Source organism: Lipomyces oligophaga, assembly GCF_038497815.1.
Source record: "Lipomyces oligophaga strain CBS 7107 unplaced genomic scaffold V1516scaffold_7, whole genome shotgun sequence".
NCBI classification, from domain to species: Eukaryota; Fungi; Ascomycota; class Lipomycetes; order Lipomycetales; family Lipomycetaceae; genus Lipomyces; species [Lipomyces] oligophaga.
The window spans coordinates 327,778-352,581 of NW_027117791.1; the positions used below are offsets into that span (position 1 = coordinate 327,778).

The 24,804-nt window shown below is 45.6% G+C and overlaps 10 protein-coding genes across 10 annotated transcripts; 5 read left to right on the forward strand and 5 right to left on the reverse strand.

Annotated features, from left to right (window-relative positions):
• Positions 1 to 616: 616 nt before the first annotated feature.
• Positions 617 to 1,407, forward strand: V1516DRAFT_679731 (uncharacterized protein). The gene has a single exon (XM_066922981.1). The coding sequence runs from the start codon at positions 636 to 638 to the stop codon at positions 1,356 to 1,358; it is 723 nt and encodes a 240-aa protein (XP_066775607.1). The 5' UTR covers positions 617 to 635; the 3' UTR covers positions 1,359 to 1,407.
• V1516DRAFT_704542 (Alpha/Beta hydrolase protein) lies at positions 1,376 to 3,012 on the reverse strand (the record flags this gene model as incomplete). Its single annotated transcript, XM_066924145.1, has 5 exons — positions 1,376 to 2,163; positions 2,212 to 2,452; positions 2,505 to 2,678; positions 2,732 to 2,939; positions 2,994 to 3,012. The coding sequence occupies 5 exons, from the start codon at positions 3,010 to 3,012 to the stop codon at positions 1,393 to 1,395; spliced, it is 1,413 nt and encodes a 470-aa protein (XP_066775608.1). The 3' UTR covers positions 1,376 to 1,392.
• V1516DRAFT_513416 (uncharacterized protein) lies at positions 2,865 to 7,120 on the reverse strand. Its single transcript, XM_066919139.1, has 3 exons — positions 6,137 to 7,120; positions 3,140 to 6,086; positions 2,865 to 3,092 (listed from the first exon to the last, which is right to left on the reverse strand). The coding sequence occupies exons 1-2, from the start codon at positions 6,947 to 6,949 to the stop codon at positions 3,210 to 3,212; spliced, it is 3,690 nt and encodes a 1,229-aa protein (XP_066775609.1). The 5' UTR covers positions 6,950 to 7,120; the 3' UTR covers positions 2,865 to 3,092; positions 3,140 to 3,209.
• A 2,698-nt stretch (positions 7,121 to 9,818) lies between these two features.
• V1516DRAFT_654915 (uncharacterized protein) lies at positions 9,819 to 11,079 on the reverse strand. The gene is made up of 2 exons (XM_066920310.1): positions 11,070 to 11,079; positions 9,819 to 11,021 (listed from the first exon to the last, which is right to left on the reverse strand). The coding sequence occupies exon 2, from the start codon at positions 10,858 to 10,860 to the stop codon at positions 9,874 to 9,876; it is 987 nt and encodes a 328-aa protein (XP_066775610.1). The 5' UTR covers positions 10,861 to 11,021; positions 11,070 to 11,079; the 3' UTR covers positions 9,819 to 9,873.
• Positions 11,080 to 13,122: 2,043 nt separating this feature from the next.
• On the forward strand, positions 13,123 to 14,226 carry V1516DRAFT_627779 (uncharacterized protein; the record flags this gene model as incomplete). Its single annotated transcript, XM_066919811.1, has 2 exons — positions 13,123 to 13,507; positions 13,559 to 14,226. Coding segments are annotated over 2 exons (1,053 nt in total), but the record flags the coding sequence as incomplete, so codon positions are not given.
• A 1,264-nt stretch (positions 14,227 to 15,490) lies between these two features.
• V1516DRAFT_628655 (concanavalin A-like lectin/glucanase domain-containing protein) lies at positions 15,491 to 17,446 on the reverse strand (the record flags this gene model as incomplete). The annotated part of the gene is made up of 2 exons (XM_066919852.1): positions 15,491 to 16,359; positions 16,447 to 17,446. 2 exons carry the CDS (start codon positions 17,444 to 17,446, stop codon positions 15,491 to 15,493), a joined length of 1,869 nt encoding a protein of 622 aa, XP_066775612.1.
• Positions 17,447 to 18,117: 671 nt separating this feature from the next.
• Positions 18,118 to 19,331, forward strand: V1516DRAFT_679748 (ribosomal protein S5 domain 2-type protein). Its single transcript, XM_066922982.1, has 3 exons — positions 18,118 to 18,282; positions 18,331 to 18,813; positions 18,864 to 19,331. Exons 1-3 carry the CDS (start codon positions 18,240 to 18,242, stop codon positions 19,079 to 19,081), a joined length of 744 nt encoding a protein of 247 aa, XP_066775613.1. The 5' UTR covers positions 18,118 to 18,239; the 3' UTR covers positions 19,082 to 19,331.
• Positions 19,121 to 19,867, reverse strand: V1516DRAFT_628653 (cytochrome b5-like heme/steroid binding domain-containing protein; the record flags this gene model as incomplete). The annotated part of the gene is made up of 2 exons (XM_066919851.1): positions 19,121 to 19,562; positions 19,641 to 19,867. 2 exons carry the CDS (start codon positions 19,865 to 19,867, stop codon positions 19,121 to 19,123), a joined length of 669 nt encoding a protein of 222 aa, XP_066775614.1.
• Positions 19,868 to 19,939: 72 nt separating this feature from the next.
• Positions 19,940 to 22,316, forward strand: V1516DRAFT_513562 (integral peroxisomal membrane peroxin-domain-containing protein). Its single transcript, XM_066919140.1, has 2 exons — positions 19,940 to 20,623; positions 20,674 to 22,316. The coding sequence occupies exons 1-2, from the start codon at positions 20,149 to 20,151 to the stop codon at positions 21,999 to 22,001; spliced, it is 1,803 nt and encodes a 600-aa protein (XP_066775615.1). The 5' UTR covers positions 19,940 to 20,148; the 3' UTR covers positions 22,002 to 22,316.
• Positions 22,317 to 22,805: 489 nt separating this feature from the next.
• Positions 22,806 to 23,644, forward strand: V1516DRAFT_654929 (ERV/ALR sulfhydryl oxidase domain-containing protein; the record flags this gene model as incomplete). The annotated part of the gene is made up of 2 exons (XM_066920311.1): positions 22,806 to 23,464; positions 23,513 to 23,644. Exons 1-2 carry the CDS (start codon positions 22,883 to 22,885, stop codon positions 23,642 to 23,644), a joined length of 714 nt encoding a protein of 237 aa, XP_066775616.1. The 5' UTR covers positions 22,806 to 22,882.
• Positions 23,645 to 24,804: the final 1,160 nt, after the last annotated feature.

Here is a 24,804-nt window from a genome sequence, read left to right on the forward strand (position 1 = left end):
ATGGCGCCTGCTGAATCAGCTCATTCCGGTCTTCATCTCTTGGGGTAAGACTTACTATCTGAAATACTAGATCTATCAGCAACGTAGACTCTACATCCTTGATTAATAAATAGCTCCCGAATTGCAAACACCGGAGATCTATACAATTAGTGTTATGTCAAAAGCTAAAATCATTTCGTACATCGTCAATATGATACCGATCCCGTCTCCTACTCGCTCGATGTAAGTTCCCGAAACGGCCATTTGAGTCTCCCCATCTGATCGGTCCAGCTTTTCTCGAGAGTATCGAGATTCAAAATACACAAGCTTCAATACTACTGGTGAATATAGGTATTCAACCTCATCTTTTTGGTCATTTTCTTTGCTAGTCGTCATGACACGGTAGCATTGCTCCCTTCCAATTCTCTTGTAGGAGGAGCAGACAGAGAGATTTCATGTGAATACAGCTCCCAGCGGAAATTAAACTATAAATTCTACTTACCACTTCAATATGCTAATACGCCATAACTACATAATAGAATTGTGCATACGCCACAAGATCAGCCACCTTTGCCACTTCTTATTCCATCCACACAGTTCCAGTCTTCTCCATATAAATTCTAATTCAGTAGGAAGTATTAGAAATACAGGTTATAATGTCAGATTCAACCTCATCATCAGAAATATTAAAACCGTCGAAGGTGACATTTTTCAAGAAAAAGCAGTTCGCAAAGCAGATCTCCAACGCACGAAAACGGACGAAGTTAGCAAACGACAGCGATGATCAGAACAGCGACAACGATGAATTCTCAGAATCAGACTCAAATGATAAAACCGCACAAGCAACCATGAAATCAAACCGGAAGCGGACCCGTGGAGGAATATCAGAAACAATTCTGTCAAGTTCGAATGGAACCTTGAAATCAGGACTTGACGGATCGATCAGCAACACCGAGATTGGAACGGTCGATCATGCGACAACAGGGTCCACGAAAACTTCAAACACGACCGATGTCACAAAAACAAGTGCTTTATACGATAATGATAGCAAAGTTTCGACGAAAAATACGGAGAAGAAGCTTCCTTCTGTGAATAGTTCATCTGAGGGCTTATACTCAGGATCGTCCAATTATCGGAAATTTGTACAACCTCGAGCAGACGCGCCTACAAAAAAAATTGGACCCTTGCGTGCATCATCGAATATTAGAAGTACGACCGTCACAGACTATCAGCCCGACGTCTGCAAGGACTACAAGCAAACTGGATTTTGTGGATATGGAGATTCGTGCAAGTTTGTCCACATGCGAGAAAATTACAAAGCCGGTTGGCAGTTAGATAAAGAGTGGGAAGAAGTCCAGCGCAAAAAGAGCAGAGCATAAGCATGTATATAATTCAAACTTTTAAATCTATTAATTACCAAGTTGTCAAGTCCTCAACTTCTCCAACCGTACTACTATATAAATTATCCGATACCTCTTCCTTATCAGAAAGCATGGGTGCCCCTTCCTGACCCATGATATCAGGTAGAGTTTCACTCAAAAAGTCGACAATCAGCCGATTAACTTCAGCAAACTCAAGCAAAAATGCATCATGACCTTCAGGCGAGTCAATTTTTTCTAGCCGTGCGTTTGGCATGTAAGATGCTATTTCCTGCTGCTCGGCAAATGTAAACAAACCATCGGATTCAATTCCAATTACAAGTGCAGGTTGTGTTAGCGACGACAGCGCAACATGCACGTCTTGTGCACGATCTCGTGAAATATCATGAGTGTCGAGTTTTCGTGTGATGGCAATATAACAGTTTGCATCGAATCGCTTGACAAACTTGTCTCCTTGGTATCGTAGATAATTCTGCGCTGTGAAATATGTCTGGGGCTTGCGCTTTGTTCCATTGATCGACGTTCCTGAATTAGAGCGAGATAATGGATTCAAAGATTCTTGTTCGGGCGTAGCATCGGTTGATGATGCAGACGATGAAGCTAGCTTTTTGCCATGTTTAAATCCGTCATTGTGGACTGCCCAGTTTTCTTCGGACTCGGTTTCGGGCTGTCGCTGGGGTGCGTTTATCGTCCGATGTCGTGTAGGATCCGGGATGTTTCGGCCAAACTTGCTCTCGAAGCTATTTCTTGATCGATAGGTTAAAAGTGCAGACATACGAGCGGCACCTAGTCCAGATGAGGGGGGCTACTAAAGTTAGTATCGCCATCGAACTGCCTGATTAATCAATCTTACGTCTTCAAAAGAGTAATATCCATCGTCGTATTTAGGATCTGAGTAAATACACTGCCGTTGAGCTTCACCCCAGGAAATACACCATGCGCTATGCCGAGAAGAAGTCGCAAGTGGGACGATCGACCGAACGTAATCCGGCCCAAAAAATGCATACTCTAACACCAGCATGCCGCCCATAGATCCACCGATCGCAGCGGCAATCTGTCTGACGCCTAAGTCGTCCAAAATCAATCGATGAATACTATTCGAATTAAACACTACGTCCCTTCCAAATTCACAGTAAGAATACTCACTGAACATCATCTCGCACGGTCACAAGAGGAAACTCGGGCCCGAAGCATTGCCCAGTCTCAGAATTCTTTGTACACGGACTTGCAGATCCATAAGGAGACCCCAGTGAATTCAAGCAAATAACGAAAAACCTCGACGTATCAAACGCCTTTCCGGGTCCAATTAATGGTCCCCACCTAATTTCGTTCAATTATTTTCTCTTGAATTTCTCGTTGTCCAAATAACTCACCAGTCGCCGACATCAGAAGATCCAGTCAGTGCGTGGCAAATAACCATAACATTAGTTCTTTCGGGGTTCAGTTTGCCCCATGTTTTATACGCAACTTGAAAGTCTTTAAGTACTATTCCGGACTCCAATGTATATTCGGGGATTATCGCGACTTCTTGACCGTGAATAATGCTAAAAAATGGATTTTCAGGTTCATCGGTAATCCGCTCTAGTTTGTGTCAACCAATGATTCATAGTAGATATATAATATAATCTGACTTACTATATTTTCGTGTTTCCATTTTATTGATATTATGATTATTTATTACTCTGGTTGTGGAATAATAACTAAATGTTTATACGGAGTTTAAGAGTTGGCATGCTGTAGCTGTGAGTAATGACTTTTTGTAAATGGGAGAAGCTACGTACAAACTCTCTATGCTTTTCCGGTCGTCTAGTTACTTATTACTCATAATAATAGGCATAAAAATTCAATACATTAAAAAGCGTCACTCAATCGCTGTCTTTCAATCTGCGATTTCTGGCGCTCATTCCGTGATACTCGGAAATAGTAATCACTATAATCCGAACCATTCATATATCTCAGAAATTCTTCATCATGAGTGATCACAATTAACTGGAAGTTGCGCTGAGCCCGACGGGCTGTGATTATATTACCTAGGCTCCTAGCTAGTGATTGCACATTTTCCGCATCAAGATTTGTCGTCGGCTCATCTAGTGCAATGATTCCACAATTGACTCCAAAACATTCTGCAAGTGCAAGCCGGATAATGATGCTAGCTAGCACCTTTTGCCCCGCACTGCACCGGCCCCGCATATCGAGCTCGACATCTTGTTTCAACATACATACACGATAGTTGTATGACTTGTTAGCTCGGCCAGACGATAGGGAATCATCGTCAGATCGGATCAGAATTGTGTCCACATCGGTGCCGCTATATGTCTTTTTCCACAGCTCATCGATAATCCGGTTGATCTCTTCCATCTTCATCGAATGAAACCGCATTATTGCTGCGTCTACGGCTTTGCTATATTTTCCCAAGTCATCATTCGCAGCTGTACTAACTTTTAGCTTGATCATATTTTCCCGGTAGAGTTCATGGACATTATCATATTCTGTAGCCAACTCTCGTTCGTATCTATCCAATTGGTCCTGCATCTGCTTGATTTCACCAATTTTGCTACTATACTCGGCATTGGACCACGCATGCTCTCGTCGTAACCGTTCTGCGTCACTTTCAAACCGTGCACGATTTTGTTCCGCGTCTTCAATGTCCAAATCGTCAATTGCTTCTTTCGTAGCTTGAATTCGTTTTCGCAGCTGGCGAAGCTGGATGTTATCAGCAATCGTCCTGCGATGGTCATTCACTCTAGCAAGATCCATCTCGATCTCATTTCGCTTGGCCAGAATGCTTTCCAGTCTATCAGCTAACAAGTGTACTTTCTTCTCCAGCCGCTTTACATCTTCATGCTGGCCATCCAACTTAGATATTTGGTTTTTCTCAGTGTAGACTCTAATTAATTTCTGGATCGTCTCGAAATCATTTACATGACTGCTAATTTTGGACGCATTTCGGCTAGCCATTTCTTCCTTGCGCTGATGATATTCTCGAGCACTTGTTAATTTCCCATTTTCTTCTGACACGGAAGGAATCACAATCGCGAGTTTAGACTGCAAAGTTTGAATCGACAGATCTTGATCATTCATTTCGGCGGTCAGCTCCTGTGATTTCTGTATCAGTTCCCTCTTTCGCTGCAGTTCTCGCTCTTCTTGGGCCACCGCGTATCCTTTGTCTTTAATTTGGCCTTCCAAAACCATGATCGAACTTCTCGCACTTTCCCGATCATCTTGCAATTTCTGCAGTTCTTTGCGATGTTGTGTCACCATGATCTGCAACTCTTGGCGTTGCTTATCAAACGAATCAAGAGATTGGTCAGAATCATTACCGAACAATTGTGATTGATAGGAAACCGCAGTCAACTCGTTGTCAGAAACTTCCTTCAACATCCGGGTGACATCCATCACAGGCTTTCGTAGTTTTTCAAGTTGTCCAATTTCTCCGTTGATCTTGTTAACGGCTTCAGTTTTCGACTCCAAGTCATCGCTTACATGAGAGAGTTCGTCAGCGATCACTTTCAATTGCAGTTCCTTCTCGGGTAGATGCGTCTTCAAGTCTCGGACCGTGCGAACAATTGGTTCAAGGCTTTTCCATAGATCAATATCTTCGTTCAACAAGTCCAAGTCTTCCTTTAGTGCAACCGGATTAAATTTACGTTCCTTTTCTTCAACTAGTTTAATAAATTCGTTCAAGGTAACTTGTTCATCGACATCTTTATGTTCCGCAAATCCACGGAAACACAGCGTACAATAATTGTGCTGTTGCGCAATTTTGATTGCACTGTTGAAATATGAAGCTGCAAACTCACATTGCTTGATCGCGTTGGATTTTTCCTTTATCTCCGTCGTCAGTTTCTCAATCTCTTCGTCATATGCATCCACAGACGCGCCTTCTCCCACTTGCTTCTCATATTCGGCTAGAGAGTCGTGCAACTTCAAAGTACTTGCTTCCAAATCCTGCTTTGAAATCGAATATCGTGCTTCAATTTGCGAAACTTCTTTTATGCCGGCTTCTTGTATCTTCACCTTAGCTTGTAACGTTTCTTGTAGATTATCCCAAGCGGATTTGAAGCGTGCTTCGGCATGTGCAGGCTCAAAAACTTGACCGGTCAATGACTTAAAAATTTCGGAATTGACATTCACAATAGCATGGATAGCGCTCTTCCGGTCCTCAACTGTCTCGTTAATAAGAGCTAACTTTGCACGCAAGTCTGAGTGCCGATTCATCCTTGAAATCTCCTCATTCGTAGAATCCAACCTGGTTTCTGCCTCGCGGAGCTGGCCATCTTTAGCCGTAATCTTGTCATGATATTCCGCTTTGTTGAACGCTGCCTTTTCGCTAGCTAATCGAGATTGAAGATTCTGAATCTGTTGAGTAGCGATTAGTATCTCAGCGTCATCTACTATTATTGAATCAATCTGAGCTTTGACTCTGGGCAATTCTTCCTTTATCTTCTTGATATTTTTTCGGACAATTGAAATTTGGGTCTCAAACCCGGATTTTTCAGTTTGTAATGCTTGAATTGCCTGGAGGATTTTGTCTTCTTCCTTTCGAGCATCTTCTTTAATGCTAGCCAAATTATCCAGAACTTCTGCATTTCTAGCCTGAAGACGGTCGACAAATTTCTGGATCTGCGAATCATCCAATGTGACACTAACATCATACCCGGGAAAGTTATGTGCTCGACTGATGCTCTTTGCTAGATCTTGTCTACGCGCAAGATTTGCCTCATGTATCTAGCTATGTTAGCATACAACAAAACCTCAAAATCTTTGCAAGTGCTTACCTCTGCCTCAGCTCGCATGCGTTGTTCGACAGCAAGAGAAGCTAAATGATCTGATTTAGCCGATTCAATTGCAGCTTTTGAATTTTCAATGTCTAATATAAATGTATCCAGTTTGCCACGCTTGAGTTCGAGATTCTCATCAAATGAAGCCAACTGGAGCTTCAGAGAATCATCAGAGTCGTGCATTATTTCGATTGAGTTTTCCATTTCCTGCTGTTGCTCGACCAGCGACTCCAGAGTAGCTTGCTTCTCGCGCATATCGGACAGAATACGCTGGAACTCTTGATTGGATTTCAATAATTGATCTAGCTCATCAGCTACCGATTGCATTTTCTGCTCCGCAGAGGCAGCTTGTGACTTAAAAACTTCGATATCATGTCGCAGTTGATTCGATGTTTCGAATATTTTGTCAGCACGTTGCTTATCTGATTTCAAATGTTCGACTTCTTTTTGGACGACGCGGTTGTCAGACATTAGTTCCTGGCGAAGTTTTTTGATTGAATCTAGAGCTTTGGTGAATTTTAATGCTTCGAAAATTTCATCAAAACGTTTTTTGAGCGTAGCAGGCTCAGATAACGGCCATAAACTATCATCTTGATGGCAAAAAACAACATAATCCAGAATCGGCTTTGAGACTCCCAGATATTGAGGCATCAAAGAATCCAGCTCGGCACATCGCGTGCTAATAGTAGCACGCTGGCGAGAATCTTCGTCGCCTTTTCCTGATCTAGTCACTAGAAGCTGCCCTTCTAAAGTCTTGAAAGTCCGACTGGACTTCTTCATTGTCAGCTGCATCGACCGAGTGCAGACCATTGTCGCTCCGTTAGTGCTTGTGAAAGCCAGTTTGACTTGTGCTAGCACTTCCTTTTCTCCCGCTATCTTCGGGTCGTGTATGAACGCGCCGCCCTTGCTGTTTGGGGGCAAATCGCCGGTGGTCGCGTAACGCAGGCATTCGATGATTGTAGTCTTGCCGGAGCCATTATGACCTACGATGAGCGTGAGAGGGGTATAAAATTGAATGGTCTCGCGTTCTTCGTTGGAAAAAGATCGCACGCCCTGGATCGAAAGCTAGGAGTGGATTTAGTAAGTCAGCAAATGCTTACATAACTAAGCAAACCTTGCTAATGCTAGACCTGGAGCTAAGTAAGTATAGTTCTATTTTGCGCTGACCAATAATTTTGCTTCACTTACATCTATCTCTCTGCGCCAACTAGTGTCCTCAATTGCTCTAAATTCAGTTGTAGGTTGCTCTTCAACTCGGTCACCCGCGCCAACTCGCTCTGCTCTACACGTGAGTATTCCAGGGTCAAGTCGCGTGATCACATGACCATAATGTCCACAAGGGGCAATATAAGTGAGGTCCTGAAGAGGATAAACATAGAAATTGCACAGCAGACAGCAAACTAAGCCATTTGGAAGCCCGACGGAGACAGAAAACGTGTAGTTTGTGATGGCGCCCGGGATTTCGGAGGGAAACGAGATGTGCCATATATGAGCAGTGCACCACCACATCCTGCTTAGCAAGACGATTGTGGGTATCATAAGCTCTGTGATCAAGACAAGAGGGATAAGACAAATGCATCCGATATCGATATCTGGAGAGTATATTTGGCGCCCCAGTGGCGCAAAACTAATATTCTGCGTTTTCAGCAGCAGATTATAGAAGACAGATGCGGATTTACGGCGGCCTGACTAAAGTCAATGGCCCTTACGTAATCGTTTATAGATCCAGATGAATCTATATGTTGAGAAACCGCATTTCACTCAGCAAATAAATAACTGTGTTAGGGGCCGGTTCAGCAGGTTCGGGTCTACGTATGCGCTAGTACGTGTATCTTGGGCGCGTTAGTACGCCGCGAACGATACAGATTGCAGCTGGAGCAGGATCAACAGGGAGTGAGTGATCAGCATCAGAACGGCCAGAGGCGTCGGACACTACTGGGAATAAAGCCAATTGGGGCAGGTACGCTTCGCCAGCCGTGAAAAGCTCGTTGTTTTTGCGAGCAGTGAAGCTTGCCTCAGCATCGAAATGAATTCAGAAGCAATAAAATTTAAAACACCCGTAGTTTGCGAAGAGAAAAAAAATTAGTGTAATCTTAATCTTTACAGACTCAGTTCTCCCCTCCGAAATCCGAATACGACGCCAGAAATGGCAAGATCTGCCGAGCTTATTGCGCCAGCAGGAACAACAACAGTAGCATTAGCAGTGTAATAGTAGCAGTAGTAACAGTGGCAGCGACAGGAGGGCGCAAGACTCTAATCTCTGCGTAGGTTTACGGTACACTTGTTAGCACCGTCGGGAGAGATGTCCGAATCAACAGACTAGGTTTACAGACCAGACTACAAGAACAGACAGGCTTGGACAGAACTAGCTGGCGATTACTAGTGCCCCTAATTGTTCGTTAAAAACCAACCCAACTTCTTGCGAGCAACACCGAAAAGTTATCGAATGATAGTGTGTGACGAGCAAAATGTGATAGGAGGCCCGAATTGGTGACGATAAGCGAAGCGAGCCTGATGCGAGCAGACAAGGGTTGAGGTGCGGAGGAGGAACTGGGCCGGAGCATGCCGAACGTGGGTACAAGAAGGAGGAGGAATAACATAGGAACTGGGCCAGCTACCCCGAGCCGAGCCGAGCTGTGCGTAGACGATATTAATTTAAAGCAAGTGTTTTTGGAGCTGAGAAATGGCAGTGAAACAGAGACAGCTGGAGAGAGTCGGAATAGGGACAGGCGACAGCAGTTGGACAGACTCCAAGACATAATAGTACTGGTGTAATTGATGGACAAGTGCAGTGTGCAGTGTTCAATAATAAACAAGGAACAGGGAGGCGCTGCAGGACCAGTAACTGACTTAAAGCGAGTCTAAAGGACGGGCACAGATCTGAATTCTATTTTATTCCTTAATGGCAGAAATGTCTAATTCTGGGAAAGTTGATGGTGGCCGAGTTGCGGAATAGTTGGGGGCTGGTTTTCAGGACAGTTCTGACCTGACCATGACCGTTCCTCGATGGATGCAAGCAGCAAGTAATGTGAGTGTCCGACACAGGCAAACCTAGGAGGAAGTGCCGACGTGAGGAGACCAGTCCGTGATGGTGGAGAGCCAAGTTATGGTGGAGTGGAGGGGTTCTCTGCGTGGGCTGCGGGGATGGAATAGGCAGCAGAGACAGGAGGCTCCGAGGCGAACCGAGGAGGGGAATAGACAACTACAGAACTAGAAGGGTCGACTGAACCGCCAGGGTGGACAGAAAACAGCAAAAACGTGTATGTCTGGATACGGACAGGTCATCTGAGAAGGAACTAATTTGCTATTATTTAATTTATTTGTTATGACTTGTTCAGCAAAAGTGTGCAATCGGTTTTATGATTACAGAGAAACGGCTAGCTTCTCCGCAATTCTCCGCAATTTCTAGTCATGGGACAGCAGAAAAGAAACGACGTCAACTAGAACGGACCGCAAGAGGGACCCCTCCCTTGATGAGGGAGGTCAACGACATTTGACATTTGACATTTGACATTTGACGTTGACCATAAAATTTTACATTGTGCATTGTACATCGTCAGACCTTGGAAACTGGATGTTGAAATAATTTGAAACATTCTTGTAAATGTAGCTTGCGAAAGTAAAATTGGAGTTGAAAATGGAGTTGGAAAAGGAGTTGGAAAAGGAGTTGGAAATGGAATTGAAGATTAAAAATGATAATATTAATATTAATAATATTAATAATAATAATACAATCAATCTCGTTCAGAGCTAGACTTTCGATGTTTAGGTTTATGCTTATGCTTCTTTCCCTCGTCGATCTCTTGCGGGGGCACAAAGGCTTTCTCTCTCTCGAGTCGACGCTCTTCCTTCTTGCTCTCACGCTGGTCTCGTCTAGCCTCGTCGACTGCCTGTGCCTTCTGTTTCTTTGATAGGAAGTATTCGCCCGACTCGAGCTGCCGGTCGATTTCGCGCGGCTGCTGAGCTGGAGGAAACGGCGTATATGCCTTCTTTTCTGTGATCTTCTTGGGCTTCCGTCGCTGCACGTTGCGTTTCTTGAACTGAGGCAGAAAGCGGTCCCACGACTCTCCGACCAAGTCCGGATTCTTTGCGAGCTCGCGTTTGATCATGAGCTCCTTGATATGATAAATTGGGTGTGTGTTCCGCATGCAATCCTCCACGACGCGACGGACTTCTTTGAGACCCTTGAACGGACCCATGGCAGACACTGTAGATCCCTGGACTAGAATGTAGCAGTTGGTCAAAAGCTCGAGTGCCTTGAGTGTGTTTCCGTTCGGGCCTAGAATGCGCTGTCTGCGCTTGACAAACCGGTCTTTGTTTCCGACGAGCGTGTTGATCTTGATGATGTCGCACGCCAGCAGATCATCGTGCAGGATCTTGCTCGCCTGAGGGAACGGCACTGACCGCGCGAGAAGCTTGATCAGATCTCGTGCCTTGAGAATGGCTGCGGGATCAAAAGTTTTTCGTGTTGTCTTGACAGTCATAGAGCCCTCGACCAGATCCAGCGTGCATGCGATGCCGCTTGGCTCCAGTGACCGACTCACATCTCCCCAGATCTGCCGCAGATATGGCTCGCGGTATTTTGGAAATAATGTTGCGAACGACGACTCTTCCGCAAACGGCTGTCCAGAAACATTATCTTCTGGCTTGAATTCCTCCACTGTCCACTTGTCGATCGTGGGAACATCCCATGGCTTATCTTTATTATGTGTTGACGGCATGCTGACTGCTAGCTGCAAAGCATCAGCTCTGCTCAGAAATAGCAAAAATGTGTGCAGAAGCTAACTGACAAGACCCTTTCTACCGGATTCGACTTATCGCTGTAATTTTTTTTTCCTGTTTTCCCAATTCTGCTCCCAGCATTTCCCATAAAAGACCCAGCCTATTAAGACCTCAGCACACACACTCTAAACACCTGGCTCCTACCTACCTTACACTCCAACCGCCACAAACACCTCAGCTTAGTCATACCGACTGGGCCCAAGACCCTCGTTCGCACTGTTGTCGGTCTCGCAGGCGCCCTGACCCTGGCCCTGGCCCTGACCCTCGCCCGCAGCACGCCCACACGCCCACACGCCAACCCTCAGACACGCACCCACACACACGAGTCGCACCCAGACGCAGCTCTCGCACTAATTAGCGCGCTCGTACCCGGGTGCGGCTCAGGTCCGTGCAGACGCCTGGTGCATGTCTAGCCCCCGCACCTGTGGTCTCACTATTCTGCAACAGGCATGGCGCAGTCCGTGCTCAAGAGGGGGTTTTTGACGCACAACTGACTCGCACGCTCGCGCAGCAGCCAATGCCCAGGTGTCCATTGTCTCCGCGTCGGTGTGTTTCGCTACCGTCTCGCGCCTGCGTCCGCCGCGCCGACTGATCTTCACACACACAGACACGGATGCGCACGTCGTCATTGTTCAAAACGCAAACCTTAATTCTTCTTCTCTCAGGCCAGTCCGCCGCCGCGGTCTCCTCATTTCTTGTTGCTCGTTCTGTTACTGTCCCGTATGACTGACTCTGCACCTTACTACTGCTACCGCTACTGGTAGTTACGGCCATTTCTAAAATACTGCGCAGACTCCCTCCCACTAGTCTCTTAGTAAAAGCAGCGCAAAAACTGTCTAACTAGCTCACGGCCTGCAAAAGCACTCCACTATCACCAACCCTCCCCAAGGTTCTACTCTCTCTTCCCTCCTCCTCTTCCTCTCCTCTTCTTACTTCTCGTTCTACGTGCAGTGTGTCCCCCCGTCGTAAGAATTCGTGCTCGTTCTGCTCTCAATCCGGCTGCTAGTTTGCCGATCAGCTCCCAGCTCTCAGCTCAGTCCGCCGTCTGTCTTTCTCCCAAGTTCCATCTTGCCACCGCTGTCCTCCGCGCCCGTCGTCCTGCCTCGCTCGTCCGCCGCCGTCGCCTCTTCCTCCCCCCCGCTCTCCCTCAGCTCACTTGCGCTGCCAGTCTGCTAGTTCTGCCAGTCCAGTCAGCTCTGCCAGCTCTGCCAGCTCTGCCAGCTTAGCCAGTCCGTCTGTCGCTGTCGCACGCTGCCGCTGTCGCCCGCAACTTGCTTGATCAGCCCGCAGCCTGTCATCTTCAAATCCCGAACCCTCCTCAGACTCACCGCAATATGGACTCGTCCGCACGCCTTGATCCGGCTCCTATATCTCTCTCGTGGCCTGCCCAGGACCGCTTCGCGTCCTCCTCAGCTGCACCAGACATCCAGTCAGACATGCAATCAGACAACTACTCGCTGTCCGACATCCTCTCCCCGTCTTCCTGCGAACTGCCAGACGTCGCGGAAGATCCCTATTTCAAACCCCGCCATCTAGTGCCTATGTCCACCTCGCTGCTCGCGCAAGACGGTCACCAGAGCTCCTCCGCGTCAAGTTTCATCTTCCCTTCCTCGCTCGACCACTGGCCTTCGCTGCCATACCACTCTTCGTCGTATGCTCTCTCGGATTCCCCCTACTCTACCCAGCACCACCTTGACATGGATCTCAGCCTCGACCTAGACCTTGATTCCTCCGCTGACTCCGCGCAATCCTCCTCGCCAACAACCTCCGCTGGCCTCTCCGATCTTGACTCTCTACTTTCGCTGCCGTCCTCGGCTTCTTCGTCGGCATCGTCGGACCAGTTCTATTTTTCTGAAAAGTCTCTCTCGGCCTCGGCCTTCTCTCCTTTTTCTCGTCCAAATCCTCTCCCGGTTCCGGCTTCTGGGCTCCCGTCGAGCCGTCATCAATCTCAAAATCTGACCTTCGATCCACTTTCGCTCAGAGTTCCACCAAATCTATCTCCTGCGGTCTCGCCTTTAGTTTCTCCGACTTTGTCGGCCACTTCTTCTACATCTACGGTTTCCAGCGCAAATACGATCGGCAATGGGCCCTCTTTTTCCGCCCCCGCGTCCTCCTCCTGCTCGTCTTGCTCTACCTTCCCAACCGTTCCCCGCTCCCCCACCACTTCCTCTTTCACTCCCGCAACCTCTCCACTCCTCGCCATCTCTCTCGAAGGGAAAGTAGTCTTTGCTACACAGGCTGTTGCTGAGCTTCTCGGCTATTCTGCCGCAGAGCTCATTGGCCTGCGTATCCTTGACTATGTTACTTCGGCAGACACAGACCAGTTTTCTCGTGAGCTCCAGCGGGCTGCTTCCGCTGCCACATCTGCCGCCGCCGCGGCCTCCGCTGTCTCCGCCCTCAAGTCTCCGCTTCTGCCTGCGTCTTCTGGCTCCGACGACATCTCAATTGTGTGTCGACTGCGCTCGAAGACTGGCTCTGAGGTCCTTGTTTCCGTATCTGGCAATCCATTCTATGGCAGTCTGATCACTCCCATGACTCTGGACCGCAAGAATATTTACATCAGACCTGTTGGAAGCAACTATCATCGTCACTCGTCGTCTGATTCCTCGACTCGGCCAGTTGCAGACAGCCTCACAGGCTTTTTGCTCACGGTGCGGCCATATCCCACCGAAAAGTCGTCGTATACTTTTTCGATGGATTCGTTTCTTGATCACCAGATTGAGAATTTGCGGATCAAGCAGAAGTTCGATCGATCGCGTCATTCGCTGCCGGAACCTCCTGCAATCACTAATCCTGAAGTAATTGCGGCTGCTAATGTTGCTGAAAGAAATATCAAAACTGAGTCCTCCGGAGTCGATTTTGGTGTGCAACCCAGCGAGCTGCATTCACTCTCTACGCATCGCAGACACTCAACCGGAGAAGTTCTTTCTAACTCTAGCCGTTTGCACACTTCACCAGGGCGAGTCAAGCATGGTTCCACGAGTAGTGTCAGCGAGTATCTTACAAGTCCCCCAGGACGCCAGAGACACGCTCCTACAACATCTGATCCCAATGGTCGAGTAACAAAGGTATGCGAATATGATTTGCGGCGAAGATCTCGAAGTCGTGTTGATCGAACTGAACTGACCCTGAAATCGCAGAAGTTGAAGGTTTTGGAAGAGCGCGAATACAAATGTAGTGAATGTGGAACTATTGACAGTCCCGAATGGCGTAAAGGGCCCGTTGGGCCCAAGACGTTATGCAATGCTTGTGGTCTTCGCTGGTCTAAGAGTTTGAAAAAGTCACGTCTTGCGGGAAACAAATAAAAATACAATTCCTTGGGCAAATGATAACTTTGTCAATATAGTTTTTGCTCTAACCAGAACGCTACTAGAATCTGCTCTGGGTTGCTTCAGAAATTTTGAGATGGATCTTTTTAACTATTATTTTTTGATTGAAAACGCGCAAGAGTTTGACCATTTTCTCGTACATATACAGAATTTATCGAGATTCTCAAGATTCATCTTGAAAGCATTTAGGGAGGATAATCTTTGACCTTTGGCGAACACACTTATATATATACATAACCAGAGACAACATATACTTTTGCACAAGAGTCCAGTACGCAGAAAGTATACGGGACTTGTCTGGATTACTTTTACCTTCAACTTTTATATTTTTGATATCTTATTATGTCTGGCGTGTATTGGATAACTTTTGATGATTATTTTTGCTCCGGTTATGAGCGGTATAAGGAATTTAAGAGGGAATTTATGACATTGAATTTTGTGCGGGAGTAGCTATGATTACAATTACATATGATTATTGATTTATGACTATATCTTAAAGTAGAATTGGTGTAGTCTGGACGCAACTTTTGAAATTTCATCGCTTTCCAAAATTGCAAGAAGATCGTCTCATTTGCTTCTTTTTTGTGTATGATGTGTAGGACATCATCACTTCAAATATCAGTTCTGAGATCAAACCAGTAGATAAATTTCCAATTTTCCTCCAAGCGCATTTAAAAGTTATATGATTGTCTCTGGTTGTGGATAGAAGAGAGGAATACAATATCTGTCTTGCTACAGTCTAGACTCGTACAATTCTGTCATTATCCTATGGACTGAGTGCCCAACAGTTTTGTCGACTCCTCTCCACAAGCCATCTCATTGAGATTTTCTTTCCTCATGGTTTTTGGTGTAGGTCGCATATAATGGAGTCTAGATATACATCAAATAGTGCTCGTATGGTATGATATAGTACTAGTTTCATATAGTTACTGTAGAAAAGAGGTGTATTAAAGAGTGACAAGTCATCATACATCCCATATGCTATTCTCACGCTGTTTTACTGCTGTATTAATGCACTGGCTGCATTCATGGTAAAGAACTGAATACCAATATCTAAAATAAAAGGAATCGAAGAAGTGAATAGTGAAAAAAACAGTGCAACATAATACTATAACTAGATAGCGGAGAGTGAATAGTAAATAATATTAGTAAACCAAAAGACTGAATTCAAACCAGTATAACTGCCTATACGCCGACCCAACCAAAACAAGACCGCGGACAAACCACGAAAGACAAAATGCTATTGCGATAAAAAGTCATTACGAACATTAATAAACGCGGCCATACCACCATCTTGCTGCTGCGCTAGCTCATGAACAAGAACAGTTAAATGACGAGTCAGGTATTCCAGCGGTGCCACACGAGATTTGCCTTGCGATACTAAGATCGACGAATTCAAGTCTTCGGCGACAATAGATCGACCAGACTCTGACAGTAAATGTGCGATCGATGAGTTCAGCGGGTCCGAGTATGCCATCAGCGCAAATATATCTCGTAGAACAGACTCGGCATGTATTGTCGATGACAATGCAGAGGAGGCTGATGGTGATGACGCCGATGATAGCATTGTGTCGTCGCATGGCCAGCTCTGAGAATAGTACCGTTCGCGAAGATACTGGCCGTAAGATAAGAGCTCGACTAGTAAGTCACCAGAGGAAACAGGAATTGGACGTTCGAGGCTTTCTCCGTCATTATCGTCGCCATCATCTGCGTCATCTGCGTCCTCCATATGCGAATCCTCTTCGTCAGCAGATGCTTCATGAGATAACGCTAGCGCATACGACCGCATGAGCTCCAAAAACTTGCGGCATTCCAGCTCAAACAAAATGCGCTCGTTAGTCTTAAACAGCCCAGGGAAATATAAATCGGTTAATTTCAAAGCATGGTCGATGTTCCCATCAAGAACGGCTGCACGGATTTTTTGCCGCTTGCCCGCATCTGGGTCCTGTTTGATCAGTTCGATATCAACAGCTGCAGAACTGTTCGCTAGCGGTGCGGATTCTCTCTGGACATCCTCAGTATATGCCAAGGCGGTGGAGATATATCCATTATGATTCAAATAGGAGGTGATCAACTGATGTATAGTCCGACCGAGTGCAGCCTCGTTGACTGCAACTTGGTTGATCTGCGACCCACCAGACGCGGAAGACGAAGAAGCCGTGGATGTGGACATGGCCAAGCCCGAAGGGGGGTCACCAGACAACGATCGGAACAGCTCCACTGACATTGGAATCGTATACGAGTTGATCTGATTGTATACGGCGGCTTTCTGGTCGCGCATGTATGCGTCGACGTCGAACGCGAACGGCTTCTGGCCGAAGTTGGCGCGCACATGCGCATCGTGACTGCGCAGACCGACAGAGGGACGAATTGGAGAAGTAAACGAAATATTACGAAAGGCAACGCCCAATGGGAGTCCATTCTTAGTATAAAACGCGGAATTCGTGTGAAAGTCAATTCCACAACCAATGATGTCCAACGTCGTGAACTGTGGACCGTAAGGGCGACCACTACTCTGGCTCGTATAGCTGTTTCCGTCGTCTCCATGATATCCCCAAGAGTCAGGTACGTAGCCAGGAAGCTTGTTGAGGGCCACTTTCGGCCCAGAAAATCCTATAGAAATGAAACCATTGCGACCGCTCGAGATAATTTCGATCTCAAAATAGAACAGACCGCATTCAAGCGGGATCGGATTGTCGGTCCTCACTGCTGCAGCGGTATCTTGCTCCGTACCGGGCCCGCCGATCGAGCTCGTAAACCGGACTTCGGTGTTTGAGGACCGCAGCTCCAAAGTCTGAGAAATACCAACCGGACTCCAGCAAGAAGGTAGGGGTGCAGGCCGATGGGTGAGCAATGACGACGGGGGATATGAAGAAGACGCCGTAGTCGACGAGGGGTCAACTGAACTTGCGGCGGAAACTGCAGGCGTTTGACATCCGCTAGCGGACCCAAAACTAGAGTGGTTTGAATAGACATTAGCAGAAAATTTCTGGTCATGGTCTACATGGCTTGTAATGCTGTTGATGGTATTTGCCGAGCTTGTAGTCGATCCGGGAGATTGTTGCTGAAGTTGGCTGGCCGAGTTGGCTGCTGCATTCGCCAAATGTTCTGCGTACGCCGTGTTCGCAAGATAGGAAGGCAAAACGATGTCTTCATCTTGCTGTTGCGAAACTAAGGATTTGAATGTAGATTCCATGATCAATCTTGAGGATGCTCGGAATTGAAATTGGAATTGAAATCGAAGTCAAAATCAGTGTCGTGGTGCTGTGCTGATCTTGTGAACTGCACTCGGGCGCAACTGGACTTAATTAGTCGTGAAAAAAAAGAAAATAAAGCCTAACAGCAGGTGAAGATATGTTGTGAATCAATCGAGACGATTCGAGCTATTATCTAATTCTTGTTGAGAATTTGTTCCGTATGTAGGGAAGGACAGCTGGATCAATTGTTGATCATGGACAAGACCCACTAAAGCTGTCCCAATCACATGTAATTATGTAATCGAAACATGATAAGTGTATATTTTTGTGACTACATATGGATACAAAATAGAAAATATATTAAAAAATTACAATAATATTATAACAATCCATTAGTGTAACAATGCAGTGATGTAAAATTAACTATCTAATCTTCCACTTAGCTGGACCTAATGTAATAATAGACGTAAAATGTAAAATACTATAGTAACTATTCGCTTAAGATAGTTGAAATGTGTTCAATTCCAAAATTAAGCAATGCGACGCTTAATATATAATTAATGCACTCTGTATGTGCATATAGGTTGTCGAATAAGTGATTACATAATAACACTACCAGTTCGAGCCAGTTGGGAGAAGAAAACTGTTAGCTTGCTGAATGAATGAGAGCAGAACGTCGAAGTAAGGACATCTGAATTAGCCATTAGAGAATAGAGTCAATCTGAATGAATAGAACTGGTCTGAGTGAACAATATATAATCACCTAGACTCCAAGTTCAAGACATCATTGCCATGTCAAGGTTAGAAATCTATTCACCGGAAGGTCTACGTGCAGGTAACCAATCTACGACCAAAATCGACTAAGAACGAGACTAACCAATAGATGGTCGACGATGGAATGAAGCTCGCCATGTACGTTGCGGAATAAATACACATCCAAGTACAACAGATGGATCTTCAATTATCGAGCAGGGCAACACAAAGGTAATTTGCAACGTCATCGGACCCGCAGAACCTGTTCGAGGAGTTGGACAGAATGTAACAGTCAGCGCCGAACAGGCAACTATTTCCGTGAAAGCAACGATAGCGCCGTTCAGCACAATCGAGCGTCGAAAGCGGAGCCAAAATGATAGTCGGATCATGGAAATGTGTGTGACGATCCAGCATATCTTCGATGAAGCAGTCATGCGTCATCTAGCACCCAGGTCGCAGATCGAAATCAGTCTATACATTCTAGAGCAAGATGGTGGTGTTTTGCAGGCATGTGTCAATGCAACTACCCTGGCGTTAATCGACGCTGGAATTCCAATGTATGACTATGTTTGTGCAAGTACTGCCGGGATTTACGACAAAGACGTGCTATTAGGTAAGCATTTCTTGTTCCCTGTTTGCTAAACACACTTTCTAACCTTACAGACTTAAATAGAATAGAGGAAAATGATATGCCGTTCCTAACCATGGCAACACTCGGAGAATCGCGGAAAGTGCTGCTGCTACATCTTGAAACTCGCGTTCAATTTGATAAATTGGAGCCAATGATGGCGGCGGCTATGTCTGGATGCCATCATTTGCGAACTATTATGGATCAGCAAATTCGGAAACACGGTAAATCGCGGTCGATTCGAACAATATGATATTCTAATAAAAATGATGCAAGAAATATTGAGAAGTAACTACACCACCTTCCCTTTCGAACGGACTCCAGGTTTCTGCTGAATGGCCCGAGACTGGCAAGGGCCTGGCGGCGGTCCCAGAATCGGATCATGGACAACTTGACCCACATACCAATATCTCGGGTTATTTGCAAAAAAACTATGCCAATGTTTAATGTCATTCTCGACTTTTTCCGCGCTCAGACCGCGCAAATCGAAAGTCAGATCCGATGTGAAACAGCCCGTAACAAAAGCCCGCGTTGCGTCACGCCCGGCAAAAATATTGTAGGGTCCTCCCGGTCCATATGTAGCAGCGTTCTGGGATACGTCGAAAACGGACCCATTGATTGCCACATATATCGGTAACTTCGGATCTAAGCCCGAGTATATGGATAATGACGAATCGGTGAATGTCCTTGGGTACGTGAAATTGAAAAATGTAGCCGTGAACAGAGTTGATGAACTTGGATATACCAAAGACAGAGCAGGTTTGACTAGTTGGGGTAGTCGTAGATAACTTGATATCCGAAGGAGCAAAAACTTGAGGTATCTAATTTGAAATAGTTTTGAATCGTAAGTCCACCACCAAGTACCGGTGATATAGTAGGACAGAAGAAAATTGATTGCGATTATTGTAAGCGTGGTTCGGATCAGGTCTTTCGTTCCTTCATAATCAGATTTGGGGGAGATCTGAGTAGTGATCTCCTTTTTTTTAACTTGTTGCCGTGGTGGAGTTTGTGACTGTATCTTCCTATATCTTGTAGACATTTTACAAGTAAGAAAAATTATACAGACGTATCCTGCCTGCCTTATTATATATGTAGTTCTGCATATGGATCTGTTGAGATCGTCAAATGAGATCACATGATCAAAATATTTGAATGTGACATCATGTGTCACATGACCGGAAAATATGACCCGCCAAAGCCGGGGACAGAAGCCCAGATTAGCCGAGGTGTTATGGATGTTTTCAGTTTATTTTCATTTTATCACTGATATCCCTCTTATTGTTTAACTCAGAATAGCTGAAATAGCGATGATAGCGCTATATGGCCGCGCTTGAGACGCCTTGGTTAATGTCTATGTCGTCGCCAAACACTGCGCAGGCTGTTGCGCCGATTGCATCGAGTGCTACAGCTACCGCAACAGCTACACTATCTGGATCGTCAGCGGGAACAGGAACGGGAACAGGAGGAGCTACTACAGCGGTATCGTCCACATCTACTTATGCGACATTTGTGTCGCCAGACTCTAGCCATGTGCGACAGACGTCCGCACTACTGGCACAAACGCCGCCAACAATCACAAGAGCGCTGTCTTTGGCATATCCATATCTGGTCGCGGCGGATCGTTACATGGCACTAATCACTTGGACGTCTGACGACACCTGGGCATCATTTTTACTGGTTGCCGGTTGGACCTTTCTTGTTTTGCATTGGGAGACCGTGGTTGTTTACATGGGCCACTTGGCCGTTGCTGGCGGGTTGACCGTGTATTTGTATGTCAATGCGAAAGTGGATCAAGGTGAGTGTGTGAGATGTATCAGGAGCTGAATCGAACTAACATACTTTCAGAGGAAGACGAGCATCCAACTTTGGATGCGATCGTTCACAGACTATCTACTCTGACGACCCGTTTAGACATGTTTTTCGCACCCATCACGAGCATGTCCATGACACATCGGGACTTGACGCGTTTACTATTCACGGCAATGTTTTTGACACCGGTGTATATATTTTTAATGATCAGGATCATCGCGCCAAGGACACTTGTTTTGATTGTCGGCTTACTGGTTTTGACATATCACTCGTTGCCAGCCCGAGTAACTCGGACAATGCTGTGGCGATCACGGTCTGTAAGATCAGCGACTTTTTTCCTTACAGGCCTTGATTTCACACAACGGAATAAATCTTCGCGAAGCGGGCGGCCAGGATCGAGACCGGGCAAGATCAACGAGGCCGGGGAGCAAGGAAATTCCGGACCTGAAGTCGAGCTCAAGGCTGGTGGTAGCGGCAAGAGCTATTCCTCTGCTCTTGGTGGTGCCGGCATCAGTAGTAGTAGCAATTTATCAGGCTTGAGGTCCGGATTTAAACGACGGGCTGGAGCTAAGTCCGAATCAGTAAGATTCACATACGTTGTCTACGAGAATCAGCGCAAGTGGCTAGGGATCGGCTGGACAGACAATCTATTAGCATACGAACGGACTGCGTGGACAGACGAGTTTCTCAACGAGTGCTCTGAACCATCCGAGTTTGCATTACCGGACGCGGAAGGTTCAGGAATGAAATGGCGCTGGATTGACGATAATTGGCGTATCGACGAAGGAAACGCCGGCGACGAGGGATGGCTGTATTACGACAATACATGGAAGAAACCATCGAAGGAGGACGCTTTCGGAAAGTATACGAGACGTCGGAGATGGATGCGCAATGCGGAATTAGTCGAGGACGATGAGCTGTTACTCGCCGAAACTGAGGTACTAGAACATCCGGGTCTTGTTTCTGGTGGGGGAGAAGAGGATTATAAGCCTGAGCTTGATTCAGGCAAGAAGGAGGATGCTAATACAGAGGAACATGAACAAGAGGAAGCGAATAAATCTACATCTACGTCTATATCTGTATCGACATCTTCCGGTACATCGTCTGGAGGATCTAATATTGAATCGGGATCGAGTTCTGGAGCAGAAGCCCCTAATCCGGCAACTACAATCGAAGAATCCTCTGAAGAGATTCACGAATCAGAACACGAAGGTTCATCTGAAGGTTCGGGTGTGTTTGACGGCGACTTGTTCAACTTTCTGCAGCGTTCGGGGGCGCCTCTGGTCGATAGTTGGGAAGATTTGAAACGACGGACCTTGTTGCGACATGTGAATGCCGATGAAGTTGTAGAGAGCAATGAATAACTGTATATATTATTGTATTTTACTAGTTTTTTTATTATATCATTATTATCATTTCAAGTCAACTGGCGGGAAGACTTTAGGGTTTCCCGATTGTGATGGTCGGTAGCAACTGCATATCGTCAAAACAGGCATGTTTGAAGCATATTCAGATCCTCAATTCGATTTGGCTACAATAGCATATTGGACTTATGAGTAGCGTCAAAGTCATCTCCTGTCAAAAGCGTGCTTTTTATTCTGTTATATGCTGTAAGGCGATCCCTTCAATCAATACCACTATTTCAGTCAGTGGTTTCGGATTGAAGTAAGGAAATTCGCTGTGACGGTCCTTCGTCGTTCTCTTTGCTGCTGGATTCGTAAAAATGATTCTTCCTATTGGCAATTAACACAAAAATAAATTAATATTTTTCTGGCCGATTGCGAGCGTCGATTGGTCAATATAGTTGATCTATGCTCGTTTATCTTCCTTTGATGATTTTCATTTTGAGTGTGAGATTTTTTTGATTCTACAAGTTCAGTTCAAGTGTTCAACTACTTCAGATTCTGTATTAATATTTCTACGGTCCCTTAATTCCGCTGGTTCTTCCCGGTAACTGCAATTACCGGTGAATGCTAAATAAATATCTGTGGATTTACGGGAAGACGACGTAATCATTTGTTTTCAACTTGCGTAGATGCCATTTTTGAGGAGATTGTTTCAGACTCAACACGTATTGCTTAGTGTGAGGTCAGCCTCCATTATGTAATCACTATTGCATGGGCAGGGGCGGCTTGTTCGCTCGGAAGATCCAGATTATGATTAATGAACAAATGGCATTAGATTGTCGATTTATTAAAGAGATATAATAAATAGTACAAGAAGTAAGATCATAAGATATTACAGAATGGCACGAGGAGTGAATCGCAGAAGAACAGCAACGACTATGGGCGCAGTCGTGCTTTTGGTGGTTGTGCTGGCACTACTAGTGACGGGCATGAGAGGAGAAGGCGCCGGCGGAGCCAGTAGCAGCGTTTCTGGGGTACGGAGCCGGACAAAGATTGAGCTATCGGATGCCACTGAATACGATCCTCTGGGTGGTCCAGTTCCGGTCGGCACGCGGAAAGTGTCGATGGGAGGGCCGATCATGCCACATCTGGGCAACGAGACGATCAAGGCAGAGCTCGGCCGTGCCAGCTGGAAACTGTTGCACACTATTTTGGCCCGATATCCTGAGCGGCCGACGGCTGAAGAGCGCGAAGCATTGTCGTCGTACATCTACTTGTTTTCGCGAGTTTATCCTTGCGGAGAGTGTGCTGCACACTTCCAGAAACTGCTGAAGCAGTTTCCTCCGCAGACGTCGGGCCGTATCGCGGCCTCGCAATGGGGATGCCACATACATAATCAGGTCAACGCTCGCCTGGGGAAAGAGATCTTTGACTGTAACGAGATCGGGGAACGATATAAGTGCGGGTGCGAGGAGACTGACGTGCCTGCGGGTGATCTATCTGATATTGACGCAGAAGTCCAACAAGAGGTGGAAAAGGACGGTGGCAAGAGTGAGGCACAGTCAAAGGAAAAGAACGCCGTTTCTGAGTTCTCGGATGTTGAGGAGCGATTGCGCGGGATCAAAATAGAATCTAAGGAAGGCGTGACAAGGGGAGGTTGATTTGCTCCATGACATCGACATCAACTTACGCAACGTTAATTTAATCGGCTCAATATCTATTAGTGACCTTTAATCTGAAGCTACAGTGATGCCATCCTTAACTATTCAGACAAATGGCTGCAACGACACTCAAGCTACTGCAGCTTGATGTGCGCGTGTATATCGGCCAGTCAGAACGCGAACATGCTTGTGATATTGAATATATATAGAAGCTGCGCCTACATACTATACAGGCAATAAACAGAGGAAAACTAGTTTGGATATATATTTCGATCAGGTTAAATAATATTAGTTTGGTCGTGTGGAGTCACGTAAGGAAGGCAAATACTGAGATATTGTACCAACTGAAATGGATATGGATGGTAGTCGATGGTGCTTCAAAACTTCAGCAGGAATATGAAAGACCTAACATTGGGTGAAAATTAACTTCCAAGATCAATAAACTTCACGTTTCCTAAGTTGGTATGCCAAATTTAGTCATTAGTAGGCTTTTTTAAAATTCAAGGTCTTGATATATTATCCAAAATTGTGAATGTGTAGATGTAATTGTAAAATAAAATGCCGATGCTATTTGCAAAAAACTGGGACTCAATGACTCACTTGTTTCAGACAAATCCGAAGAGTCGGCCATTCAAATATGGCCAGCTTGACAAACATTTGACAATCTTTATTCTACATCAGTTTAAGATCCGACGGGAAACAGAAGCTTTAACTCGAGTTTACGGCAGAATCCGTTGGTAGCATTGGACAAACTTGATCCAGCAGCGAACGCTCAATTTTTCGCTCTCTCTTAACTCATATTATCAATTCTACAGTGCTCTGCTAATTTGTCTTAACAGTACTTCAATAAACGACCATAAAACCAATGCCAATTCGGAAAAAAGCTAATAGCTGTACAGAACGGATTAGTCTACATTCTGGGGTAACCGTTTAAGAGCGACTTTCGTTACAAGAGAGATTACAAAGAAAAATCTTTTGCTTAAAAATCTAAAAACTCTTAATATTCCGCGACTATGTCCTGGTATACACCCGCAATATACATCATCTATTCTCTCGACTGATTTTGAAATATATATTCCTTCAATACATGATTTGTATATGTAACTGATCTAGTACGCCTTCCTCAACCTCTAACCCATACCAATAGATCCGTATAAAGA

Excerpts from the sequence above, each read along its gene's own strand:
- V1516DRAFT_679731 (XM_066922981.1), top strand. The coding sequence starts at position 636 with ATGTCAGATTCAACCTCATCATCAGAAATATTAAAACCGTCGAAGGTG.
- V1516DRAFT_513416 (XM_066919139.1), bottom strand. The coding sequence starts at position 6,949 with ATGGTCTGCACTCGGTCGATGCAGCTGACAATGAAGAAGTCCAGTCGG. Across the intron at positions 6,087-6,136 it reads GCATGCGAGCTGAGGCAGAG|ATACATGAGGCAAATCTTGC; the intron begins GTAAGCACTTGC and ends TAACATAGCTAG.
- V1516DRAFT_654915 (XM_066920310.1), bottom strand. The coding sequence starts at position 10,860 with ATGCCGTCAACACATAATAAAGATAAGCCATGGGATGTTCCCACGATC.
- V1516DRAFT_679748 (XM_066922982.1), top strand. The coding sequence starts at position 18,240 with ATGTCAAGGTTAGAAATCTATTCACCGGAAGGTCTACGTGCAG. Across the intron at positions 18,283-18,330 it reads ACCGGAAGGTCTACGTGCAG|ATGGTCGACGATGGAATGAA; the intron begins GTAACCAATCTA and ends ACTAACCAATAG. Across the intron at positions 18,814-18,863 it reads CGACAAAGACGTGCTATTAG|ACTTAAATAGAATAGAGGAA; the intron begins GTAAGCATTTCT and ends CTAACCTTACAG.
- V1516DRAFT_513562 (XM_066919140.1), top strand. The coding sequence starts at position 20,149 with ATGGCCGCGCTTGAGACGCCTTGGTTAATGTCTATGTCGTCGCCAAAC. Across the intron at positions 20,624-20,673 it reads CAATGCGAAAGTGGATCAAG|AGGAAGACGAGCATCCAACT; the intron begins GTGAGTGTGTGA and ends ACATACTTTCAG.